This window comes from Nematolebias whitei, chromosome 1 (genome assembly GCF_014905685.2).
Source record: "Nematolebias whitei isolate Nwh7 chromosome 1, NemWhi1, whole genome shotgun sequence".
NCBI lineage: Eukaryota > Metazoa > Chordata > Actinopteri > Cyprinodontiformes > Rivulidae > Nematolebias > Nematolebias whitei.
In genome coordinates, this window is record NC_056498.1 from 81,668,573 (window position 1) to 81,681,729 (window position 13,157).

At 38.9% G+C, this 13,157-nt stretch overlaps 1 protein-coding gene across 1 annotated transcript in view; it reads right to left on the bottom strand.

The window, feature by feature from the left end:
- LOC119413702 (regulating synaptic membrane exocytosis protein 1) overlaps positions 1-13,157 on the bottom strand; it is a 217,355-nt gene that overhangs the window by 73,003 nt on the left and 131,195 nt on the right. Inside the window, exons 7-10 of the mRNA XM_037680758.1 lie at positions 12,561-12,601; positions 10,687-10,800; positions 10,507-10,606; positions 4,448-4,571 (exon numbers count right to left, since the gene is read on the bottom strand). Of these exons, the coding sequence (XP_037536686.1) occupies positions 4,448-4,571; positions 10,507-10,606; positions 10,687-10,800; positions 12,561-12,601 (379 nt within the window). The remainder of the gene's footprint in view (positions 1-4,447; positions 4,572-10,506; positions 10,607-10,686; positions 10,801-12,560; positions 12,602-13,157) is intronic.

Here is a 13,157-nt window from a genome sequence, read left to right on the forward strand (position 1 = left end):
TACATATGTATGTATGTATGTATGTATATATTTCAGAGAAGTAATTTGGAATAAAAAAAAAAAAACCTGACATCCAGCACTTCAGTCTACATCATTTTTCTGCTCAGCTTTATGTTCAACTGAAGACGCAAATGTTCGGCTAATCTCTAACTTATATAACTTTCCTTTGCGTATCATAAAAAGCAACTCTTATTTCAAATTTGAGAATTTATTCCATGAAGTTAAACTTTGTAATAAACTGATAAGTGTTTCATGGGAAATGGGTTGGCTTTAAACGGAGTTCAAAATCAAAAAAACTTAAAACATGTTAATTAAATATAGTGAACTCATTTATAAGTGCTAAAGTTCCAACTTTCAAAAGCGACTGCAGAGATAATGTGGATGCTAGAAAAGACTTGAAGCCTGTTTGATTTTCCTGCGCAGGCAGCTGAAAAGCTTGTGGAAGTGTTTGAAAATGATGGATGTTTATTTGGGGCCATTTTGGATGCCGTCAAGTCATACCTGATTGTCACAATACAGCGGTTGTAACAAAAAGATGTAGTTTCATCAATCGGCAGCCCATTAACGGATACATTTTAGATCATTAATTCATCCAAAATGACACCAGTAAAGAAAATAAGTTTCTGTGAGAGTGAGAGAATCACAGGGTTTTATTTAAAGGAAACATGAAAAATAAAGAACAGAATACTTACTGATATTTTCTATACACCCTTCGTGAGTGTTTGGAGAGAAACGATTACATTCAATCTTTTTTTTTCTTCCAGTAATTAATGTATGAGTTAAACCCCTAACATCTTGTATTTATGTATCTATGGACAATGATAAATGCAACTAATAAATCTCTAAAGAAGCTTTGAACGGTGCCAAAGCAGCCGCTGTCCAACATACATCAACTTTCTTTTATAAAGTTCACCATTCAGGACTGGCTTTAACATTCTAAACGGACAAAAATGCAGATGTTTATGATGTATAAACTGTATAGGAAGTGCACAGAGAACCAAGGTCTAAATAAATGTAGTTCATTAAGATCACCATGGTAACCACACACTTTTGCCTGTCAATCCAAGCAGCGATCTTAACGAGTCAAGCAGACAGAGACGCAGAGCAACAAGAGGTACGCCGATGTCCTTGGTCGCTGAAGGTTTGAATAGTGAATGTTGGTGTTGTTTTCCAGATGAAACTGGAACTGAACAGGGAATGCAAGTAAACCTGAATGTTTTTGGTGCAAGATGCTCAAGCAGGGGTATTTCCAGTTCCCTCTTTCCACAGCGGGGGACAAAAAGTAAGACTCATATAAGCAGACACTGGGCAAAATATGTTGTATTCAAGAAAACCCTAGCTAAAAGTGGAAGAAGTGTCTTGTGACATGTTTCAAAATTGCTGTTTTATGTAGGTAATATGATCATTTAACAGATTATTCGTTTTCAGTAAAAAAACAAACAAAAAAAGCTCTGTACTCTAGGGGAGATTTGAGAGGAAACACTGGGTTCATGGACGTATGAGACACCCTGAGTGAACGCTCAGAAGCATGCCTTTGTTTCGATGTTATAAGGAGAATTATTTGGTGCTAACAAAAATGCTAGAAAATGTTGACAGCTCAGAAGTTAGTGTGAATGATAAACACACACACACACACACACACAGTTGAACCTCTATGGTCAAAAAATATAACCAAAAAATTTGTAATTGTAAAAACTCTTAAAAATCTAAAAATATCAGATCAGTCATGTTAAGTCCAACTTTTTGTGACCCACTGAAACATTAAGTGATGTTTCTGCTGTAGAGGACTGGGTTTTCTTCTTAGTTAATCAAAGTCCAATTGTTGGGTTCAGTAAAATTTTCAGTTTTTGCTCATTTAATTTATGCGCGATTACCAAAGGTCACAGCGCGCCATTCCTAAATGAGACAGGTGTTTTGTTTGAGGAATAGTAAACCAAACGTGACAAAATAGAAAAAGAAGCAAATAGAAATATTGGTGTTTCAATGCTTATGGATTAGCACCCAAAGAACTCAAACATGAACAACATGGAACAGCTTTACATATTTTTCTGTAAGATTAATCAGAATAAATAAATGTGATGCTGAATTTTTCTCATTTTTCCTCAGTTTTTTTTTAATGGTACTTCCAGCTAAAATCTTTTCAGTTTAATGAGGCAATAATTTTTTTTAGACCTTCAGGACTCAAATGTGGAAATGTGAACAGTGATGCCTGTATTTAATGGACATGTTTTCATTCTATTTTCACTATTTGTTAAGTATTGTTGTTGCTGTTTTTGCAATCTTTAGAATAATTCTATCAATAAAGCTGTCTGGTTATTTCTGTTTCATCCAGAATGTTTGTTCATGAGAGAATCATCATGTCAGTGTTCATCTTACAGTTGTAAATAAATGTGTTATTTATCATATCATGTCATTTATAATAGATTTTAAGGCCTGTTTGGATTCATTAAGCATTAAGCAGCATTAACAAAAAGCTAACAGTCGGCTCCGGCTCATGTGATTTACTGACAGCGACCAAAAACATGCATACTAGGCTGCTTCAGGCCCAGACCTCCCTTGTAAAAGAGATCTGTGATCCCAATGGGATTTGCCTGGTTGAATAAAAATTAATAATAAATGTGTCAGTGTTTGGGGTTCAGACATGTATCTGGAGCTGCAGTGTTTCCCCTACCATTAGCTAAGCATGGTGCCCCATCCTGTCAACAGAACCAAGCGGCCCCACCTACCAAAATTCGCCTAAACCACGCCCCGCCCCCATCTGACAATCACCCGGCCAAGGCCAGTAATCTAGGGGAAAAGCTGTATGATGTGATCATCACTCCTGCTGGATCCATGAGGTGCACAGGTCCAAAACTATCACCAAAGAGCCGAAGAATCCTGCTGCAGATTCCTTGATCCCAAATATGTCTGATTTCTTCTGAGGCATGTTGATCAATGCAAAATTAATGACAGAGGTGTAGAGAGTTGGCTTTTTCCGATGTCACGGTTATGGTTGCAGTGTGCTCCAATATGCTGTGCACAAGTGAACTTGTGTCACATTTGGAACATTTTATAGACACATTGAGTTGGTTCAATCTGTTTTTTGTATAATTAATACTTCTGTACTTTCTACTTAATACTTCTGTACTTACTACATAATACTTTAACATGTTTAGCTTTGATACTGTTTTAAAAATTGATACTTGTTTTATAAATCCTATAACATGTTTTTAATACAAAGCCAACTGTTGTACAAAGTTTGTTGTTCATGTATTCAATTTTTTTTTTTTCATTTACCCTTTATTTATCCAGGTAGTCTCATTGAGCCACGACAACTCATTTTCAAGAGAGACCTGTTTAGGGAGCAGATGGGGGTTAAGGGCCTTGCTCATGGGCCCAGAGTGGGGCGAATGAGGGTGGGGGCAGGTGTGGGTGCTTCACCTACCTACCCCACCCACATTTTTGATGTTGTCGGTACCGAGGCTTGAACCGGCAATCTTCCAATCACAGGCCCACCTTCTCTAACCTCTGCGCCACCACTCCCCCATAAGCATCAGATAAATTTTGAAATGTTTAATACACTTAAAAATCAAAATAAATTGACAATTACATTGTACTAACTGGTGTACTTTGTTTTCTAAGCACAGTATACCCACTACAAAAAGGTATACTACACCACTGGCTGAACACTAACGCTGCAGATAAGCTCTGCATAAGACAAGGTGCTCACAGGTGAGAAATAAGTTATGAGCACGTACTCAAATGCTCTGCTGGTTTCTGACGTATGTCAATTAATGAGTAATTTACATGTAAAGTGTGTGAACATATGCATAACATACCTGTTGCACACCTATAATTGATGTCTAACATATCAGTAGCACGTCAAGATGCTGAAAGTTTTGTGCATGATTATTGGCTGGCTATTGTCTGTCAGTGTGCTGACAACTAATTCAAAACATAAACCTAATTTATGTGACTCACACCAGCGTGTTTGGTTTTTTTCTTTCTTCCATTTGTTACTGTACGTTGATGCTATGTGTCACTGTGTGACAGGGGCTTTAACAGGATAGACCTAAAGGATCATTTCATCATTTTCCCTCACAGTGTAAAAAAAGTAATGCATAACTTTAAAACCAACAGATCAGGGTTAGGGTTAGGTTATAATACTCCTATAGGTGTTTATAACAGAATAATGTTTGGCAAGACAATATTTAATTGGGTCATTCATAGATACCCTTAACTTATCCTACAAATAAAAGTAAAGGAGAACACATGAGTAAAATGAATACTGTAAAACGTTGGCAGCATAAGGTTGGCTGCAGTATGATGGTCAGAATCCAAATGTGTGTGCAGGTTTTTGTCTTTTAAAGGATAAACGCTGAACTTTAGCTGATCTCAGCTGGCTAGTCATACCAGAGTTAGACATGTAGCCTGACAGTGTAGCAGCTGCATTTCCTTCCTGACTCACCCAATGGGCCTGGACACCATCAGCTCCACCTGAGGCTCGGACTGAGACTCCAGGATGATGTTATAAACTTCCTTCATTGTTGCTCCTGGTAACAACTTGCCGTTCCACTGCAAAACTTCATCCCCTGAAATCAAACATCCACACACAGAACACGTGCAGTTCTTACACCGGCACATTTGGTATTCACTTCACAGGACAGGAGATAAGTACGGAATGAATGTCAATTTTCTACAACAATAAAAAATATACATTTTCACTCAGAGTGTGAGGACTATTTTGTTTGTTTTCTCGAATGTGAAGGATGTTTGTCTGGTTTGTTAAGTAAGCATGGCCTTTGAACAGCATTAAAAGACTGGGACATAAACTGCCTGCTAAAACTGCTTTATGAGCCCAAAAGGTTCAAGAGCTAAAAGATCGGCTGGCAGTGCTGCAGATGATTTACACCCGGCCCAAGACCAAAGGGAAAGCTGCCACAGCAGCATTAGGACTGTCAGCCACATTCTCACCAAACACAGAAAGTCTTTCAGTCATGGGGAGGTGATGAAAGAAACATTTGTTGAGGCTGCAGATTTTAAAGTGAGATCAGAGGTGCACTACAGCATGCACAGACATACTACAACATGTGTGGGTGGGTGGGTTGTTGGGGGGGGGGGGGGGGATGCGGTGTTGAACAAGGTAGGACTGTGATTGTCTTGTTTGAGCCGGCAGTCTGAACCTGCAAGGGACTGAACTCGTACATGCCTGATGCCCCACCCTGCTGTCTCCACAGAGAGCCAGCTGCTGGTTTTGGTTCATTTTAACATGATATTTGAAATAACTGTTTCATTGTTTGAGATTTGTAAATAGATTTGTAAATCCGCACCTATGTAAGCAGTGGTGTAGTCTACATTTTTATACTGTGTATACTGTGCTTAGAAACCAAAATACAGCGGTTAGTACAAGTACAATGTAATTGTAAATTTATTTTGAGTTCCCCGACGCACCCCCCTAGGAAGCAGAAGATAATGAATGGATATATGTTACACACACACACACACACACATATTATCATATTTATTATCATAAGTTATTTTCTTTTTAGTTTAAAGTAAATTGGACAAAATGGGCTCTGGGCTCTCCCCCCCCCCCCCCCCAACCACCCTCCACCCCCAAGAAAAAAGAGGGACACCGCTGTTCTTTGAGGGCGTTTACGACCCATTTCACCCCGACGTTTCAATATAATGACACGTGCAATGATATGTCATGTATCACTGGGCACTTTTAGTGAGTATATGGAAATTCCCAAGTTTTTCTACTGAGTACATGCCGTATACCAGCGTATCACGTAGACTGCACCACAGTATGTAAGCCACCTTTTGTATACAGTGAGCACTAATTTCAGATGGAAGAGATAGAGGCCCTTTTTATTTGAACAACAGATTTCTCTGGTTCTTTGTCAGGAGTCATGTAAGGAAACTGACTTCTTTATTTTTCTTTGGTAGGTAAGTCTAGGTGTTTTAGGTGGTTTACCTTGGGTTAGGAATTTAACAATTTGTTTGGTACTGAGGCTCTCGGCAACCTACTTCTCGGTTCTCTACTTCACAAGTAGATCTACTGTGTAAGTTCAAAGAAGTTTGAGCACCCCTACCTTAGGGTCTGACCTTTCATCACCCTGGTAGTGACTCAATAAACCATGAAGACACTGTGCTACATCAGTAACATCCAGTATCTGCATGTCATACCACACCTGAGACAGCACCCGTGTACAGACTTTCAACAGGACCTATTCACTTACAACAAACAGGTCTATGAACTGTGTTTGACCATTCAGGTGCTTCATTCTTTCTTGTGACAAAGAAGCTGCAATGTGACCATACTGCCAAGTCTGTTATAGATTTGAACTGATTAATACAGCCACATGACCTGTCAACATATGCAGTTTCATTTCCTTCCCACTACTCCATTTAGGTGTTTCCCTTTCTGTCATCTTCTTCCTCTTTCATGTTTTCCATCTTCAGGGGTCTCCACAGTGAGTTATCGTCCTCCATCTCACTCTGTCCTTACTCCAACTACCTCCAAGTCCTCTCTAACTGCATCCATATATCTCCTCTTTGGCCTTCCTCTTTATCTTTTTCTGGAAGCTGCATTTCTAATATCCTTCTACCAATATAATATGTAATATAATATAGGGATTGGTGGAGCAAAGGTTAGAAGATGGGCCTGTGATTGGAAAGTCGCAGGTTCAACTCCCGGTACCGTCCACATCAAAATGTGGGTGGAAAAGGTGAAACACCCACACCAGCCTCCACCCTCATTCACGCCACTCTGGGTCCTTGAGCAAGGCCCTTAACCTTGAACAGGTCTCTCTTGAAAATGAGTTGTCGTGACTCATTGAGACTACCTGTATAAATAAAGGGTAAATTAAATAAATGAAATGAAAATGAAATATATCCACTGTATCTCCTCTGGACATGTACAAACCACTGTCCCTCCTCTGGACATGTCCGAGCCATCTCAGTTTGGCCTCTCTAACTTTATCTCCCATTTGTTCAGCCTGTGCTGTACCTCTGATGATCTCATTAATAATCTTATCCATCCTTGTCACTCCTAAGGAGAACCTCATCATCTTCATTTCAGCTACTTCCAGTTTTGTCTCCTGTCTTTCTGTCCATTTCTCTGAGTCAAAATCATACAACATGGCTGGTCTCACTACTCTTTTGTAAAAGTTTCCTTAGATCTTTGCCGCCAAAGTATTGTCAAAAATCACTCTGATATTGAAACTGAAACTTTTCTCCATCTCTCATCTCAGGTCTCCTCCAATCATCACTCTCCCCTCCCTGGTAGTAGTACTCTATCGCTTAATCCAGATCCTTCCAAAATGTATCTTTCTCCTCTGTTACATCCAACCTGTGGAACTTAACCACTGACAGCATTTAGCATCAGACCTTCTACTTCTACCTTCACCTTCACCTACACATCACCCTATCTGACACTCTTTTCACCTCTATTACATTCTTTAACACCTCCTACATGACCACCCCACTCCATTCCTCTTTCTATCCACACCATGGTAAAACAGTTTAAACTCTGCTCCAATGCTGCGAGCCTTGCTGCCCTTCCACTTGGTCTCTTGAACACATAAAACATCTACCTTCCTTCTCTGCATCATGTCAGTCAGCTCTCTACCTTTGCCTGTCATTGTCCCCACATTAAGAGTTTCCACCCACAGTCCTACATTCTTGACTTTCCTCTTCTCCCTCTGTCTCCTGACACGTTTCCCTCCTCGTGGTCTTCCACTAACAGTAGCACAATTTCCGCCAGCACCCTGTTTGTCAACAGCACCGGTGGTGGACGCTGTTAACCCAGACCTTGACAGATTCGGTATGGTGTTGCTTTAATGAATTCACATTATAGTTTTGGCAAAAGTGTTTTACATCGAATGTCCTTCCTGACACAACCCTCACCATTTACCCGAGCTTGGGACCAGAACCAGAGTTAGACTGGCTTGTGATCCCTAGTGGCTGCTTAAATGTAAAAATTGTCCTAAAGTAATATAGAATAATGCCAATGCATTTTTCATTTTATTTTATTTTAAACTGACATTTTTATGTCCATTAAAGCACTCTTCACTGCTTCCTGGAATTTCTACGATGAAAAACATTTAAGCTGCTATGATGTATAAAAAAGTTTAGAAAAAGGTGAAGCTGCAGAATTTTCAAAATTCTATACAGTATATAAATACTTGTTTTATACAACCAATGGTTCTGAACATCTTTAATTATTAAAACTGAATAATAGTTTATTTAAAGTAGCTGTTGATGACTATTGTCAGTCAGTGCCCAAAAGTGTGAATGTGGTTTCATTGTAAGATTCCAGTACTTTAATTGTTGTTTTGTACATTTTATTTGCATTCTTACTTTTAACATATTTTGCTTTATGCTACAGTAGCAGATGTACAATAAATTTTATTTTATGATGACATAAGAAACTTGATATTCCATCCATCCATTATCTTCCACTTGCGCAGGTTGTGGAAACTTGATATTAAACCACTTAAACACAGTCTAACTGTCTTTAGATTATTATTATTATTATTATTGCTTGTATCATACAAACCAGATTCCAAAAAAGTTGGGACACTAAACAAATTGTGATTAAAAACTGAATGCAATGATGTGGAGATGGCAAATGTCAATATTTTATTCGTAATATAACATAGATGACTGATCAAAAGTTTAATCTGAGTAAATGTAACATTTTAAAGGAAAAATATGTTGATTCAAAATTTCACAGTGTCAACAAATCCCAAAAAAGTTGGGACAAGTAGCAATAAGTGGCTGGCAAAAAGAAATTGAGCATATAACGAACAGCTGGAAGACCAATTAACACTTATTAGGTCAATTGACAACATGATTGGGTATAAAAAGAGCTTCTCAGAGTGTCAGTGTCTCTCAGAAGCCAAGCTGGTAAGAGGATCACCAATTCCACCATTGTTGCGCAGAAACATAGTGCAGCAATTCCAGAATGGTGTTACCCAGCGTAAAATAGCAAAGACTTAAGTTATCATCATCAACCGTGCGTAACATCTTCAAAAGATTCAGAGAATCTGGAAAAATCGCTGTGCGTAAGGGTCAAGGCCGTAAAACTCTACTGGATGCTCGTGATCTCCGGGCCCTTAAACGTCACTGCACCTCTAACAGGAATGCCACTGTCAAGGAAATAACAGAATGGGCTCAGGAATACTTCCAGAAAGCATTGTCAGTGAACACAATCCACCATGCCATCCACCGTTGCCAGCTGAAACTCTACAGTGCAAAGAGGAAGCCATTTCTAAGCAAGCTCCACAAGCTCAGACGTTTGCACTGGGCCAGGGGTCATTTAAAATGGAGTGTGGCAAAATGGAAGACTGTTCTGTGGTCAGATGAGTCACGATTTGAAGTTCTTTATGGAACACTGGGACGCCATGTCATCTGGACCAGAGAAGACAAGGATAGCCCAAGTTGTTATCAACGCTCCGTTCAGCAGCCTGCATCACTGATGGTATGGGGTTGCATGAGCGCTTGTGGTGGCATGGGCAGCTTGCATGTCTGGAAAGGCAGAGAACTATGTTCAGGTTCTAGAACAACATATGCTCCCATCTAGACGTCATCTCTTTCAGGGAAGACCCTGCATTTTTCAACACGATAATGCCAGACCACATTCTGCAGCAATCACAACATCATGGCTACGTAGGAGAAGGATCTGGGTACTGAAATGGCCAGCCTGCAGTCCAGATCTTTCACCTATAGAGAACATTTGGCGCATCATAAAGAGGAAGGTGCGACAAAGAAGGCCCAAGACGATTGAACAGTTAGAGGCCTGTATTAGACATGAATGGGAGAGCATTCCTATTTCTAAACTTGAGAAACTGGTCTCCTCTGTCCCCAGACATCTGTTGAGTGTTGTAAGAAGAAGAGGGGATGCCACACAGTGGTAAAAATGGACTTGTCCCAAATTTTTTGGGATTTGTTGACGCCATGAAATTTGGAAACAACAGATTTTTCCCTTAAAATGATACATTCTCTCAGTTTAAACTTTTGATCTGTGATTTGTGTTCTATTCTGAATAAAATATTAGATGTTGGCACCTCCACATCATTGCATTCAGTTTTTATTCACAATTTGTTTAGTGTCCCAACTTTTTTGGAATCCGGTTTGTACATGATTTTTGTATAAAGTGCAGTAGCCACTTTGATAGATCTAAAAGCACTGCATTTGAGGAAACAAAACTACCGTGACCTCCGGTCAAGTCAAGACGAAGTAAAGTAATGTTTATGTAATGAAGTAATGACGCTTAGTAATGATAATGCTTCCCTTTTTGTCAGCGAGTTCATAAAGTTTGATTAAAAATTAAGTTGTATTAGACGTATTAGTGGGATAAAGTTCTAATAATTTTTTTTTTCGATTGTAAATACAGCTATCAAGATGTTAGTGTGAAAAATAAGGCCTGAAAATGAAGGCAAACTGATTGTAAATGTTCAATAGAAACATCCTTTTCCATTTTAAACATTTGTTTTTACAGCTGTGACGTTGAGTGTTTACCTGCTCTCAGATGACCCACCACGTCAGCCAGACTTCCCTTCTTGACTTTGGTGATGAAGGCACCTAACCTGCCGGACTCTGTTATTCTTCCTCCCACCACCTGATGACAATCACACACAGGAAGATGGAATTTGAGGATAACAAACTAATGACCGTTCACATCTGATGTTGACCTCTGACCTTTAACCCAAGCAGAGCTCCAGCTTCTTTAGGCATGGTGGCACTCCTCTTACTGAGAGTAATTCGCCCAATCAGATGGTCTCCCTCCTTGGATGGTTGCCACGTCACAGGATGCTGCAGGAGATTTAAAAAATAAATGACCACAAGAAGGACATATACAACTTCAAATGAACACAAAGACACCCCAACTAACCAAAAATCAGAGGTTGAATGTGCCTAAAATATATTGTTTAAACTGTAGCTTCACTTTGTTTATTGTTTAGTAAAAAGTAAAAGATGTGTGGCTGAGACGGTTTGTTCACGTGCAGAGGAGAGGTGGTGGACATACTGTAAGGATCTTAAACATTAAGCTGCCAGGAAGGAAGAAAAGAGGAAGACTACAGCAGAGGATAAAAAAATATAGTGAAGATGAAGAGGGTTGGTGCAATAGAAGAGGACGGTGAGACGGGGGGAGGTGGAGATTATCCACTGGGGTAACCCCTAAAGGGAGCATCTAGAAGAAGAAACAGAGGACAATGATAATTCACGGACCAGAACCAACTTCATCTGTAACCTCAACATGCAAATTATTACCATAAAATCAAACTCCTAAAAGGAAATGTTTTGTGTATGTGAGGATGGTGCCCTCTCGTGGTGTGTTTAGCTCCTGCTCTCCCTTGTGTTTCCCTTGTGATTAGCCCTTGCCTTCCACCTGTTCTTCCCAGGTGTTTGTGTTTAGCCCTCGTTAGTGTGTACACATAAGTGTGCGTTTTCGGTTCCTCGTCAGCTGGTCATTGTCTGGTGATGTCCTGGTGCAGTATTTCTCATCACTCCTGCGTTACGCCTTCTGTGTCTCCCAGTATTCATGCCAGTATTTGCTGCCACGCCAGCTCTTTTGTTTTGTTAAATACACATTTTAGTTATTTAAATCCTCTGCGTTCTCTGAGTCCTGCCTGCATTTGGGTTTGACCTGCTTCCAGATCCTAACAGTGTATGTCGTGTTCTAAACATTTATGTCTGTATCTGAAACTGAAATGAATAAAAGTTGTGTTGTAGGCATTTTGATGGGCTGTCAGAGTTTAGAAGTTCATGGGAAATAAATAAAACAATTCTTCCTGATTTTATGAAGAGGTGGAGCAAACAGGCAACACAGGTATTTGTAGAAATATGAATCACTCTTAGGTGGCTGTTTCACTTGAACTTTAAAGTGGAATGTAAAAAGATATCGATATATTTTTGTTCAAATTTATTTAATAAGGTAAAGTACACAAAACAACAAAGCTACGTGTTAAAAGTAAGAGTTGCATCTTGCAGAACCTGGTTTAATCAAAACAAGATGTGAAGAGACAACATAATTTTTGATGATCTGAACCCATAAAGCTGTTTGCATTGCAAGTTTTTATTTAAAACCTTGCTTTTAATAGAAAAAATATGAGTGTAACAAATCAGAGTCCAAGCACATTTCATCAGGTTTGATGGGAAAAAACTTCAGATTAGATTCTTTGTTACCTGAAACCTCTGAAGTGCACTTTTAATGTGGTTCATGATGTGAAACACACACCTCTGTTAACAGTTTGATCTTCTTCTGTCATTAAAGCTTGACTGTAACATGCACAATCGGTGATCTCTGTTTACATATAGGAAACTGTATGCAAGCTTTTGTTCACATTGTTTTTCAGCACTACTAAAGTATGGTAATTGAAGTAGGGTTACACTGAAGGAAGTGTCCATTTGAACATCTTAGATAACAAAAATAATAATTAAACAGAAAGCTTAGGCATAAATACACTGCCATCAACCATGACACATGAACAATGAAAGATTTATTTCTTTAAAGATGTGCTGCTGTGTTTTTGAACACAAAGTTTTTCAAGTAAAGAAAAGCCGTGACTTACGTGCCATCCCGTGGGATCGTGTGGGTGACACTCCCAGTCGCCTGCAGCAGAAAAGAAACAACATGAATCATTAGCAGCACACACACATCACCTGCAACACTGTTTACACAGCACACACACCTTACACACACCTGTTTCAAACTAGACACTTCATGTGATTGAACATTTAAACGTAAGGAAAAACAGGAAACTTAATAACCATCTAAACTGTGTTCAGCACAGGCAGTAAAGGCAGGCGGTCCTGTCAGACTGCAGAAAAATAAAATTAATAAACCAAGATTTGAAGGTGCTCACTGTGCACAAACCAAAAATACTGAGAAAACCACTTTAAAAAGAAAATGCTCAAAGAATAATAAAAAAAAAAGAGATCAAATATTTTGCTTATCAAATTAAATGTTTAAAAACAATTTACAGTTTCATATTGTAAGTACATTGACTGTAAAAAACAAAAATATAGAAAAAACAAACATTTCTGAGGAAATGTGTGTGTGTGTGTGTGTGTGTCTGTGTGTGTATATATATATACACATAATCATATATACACATATATATATATATATATATATATATATATATATATATATATATACACATATA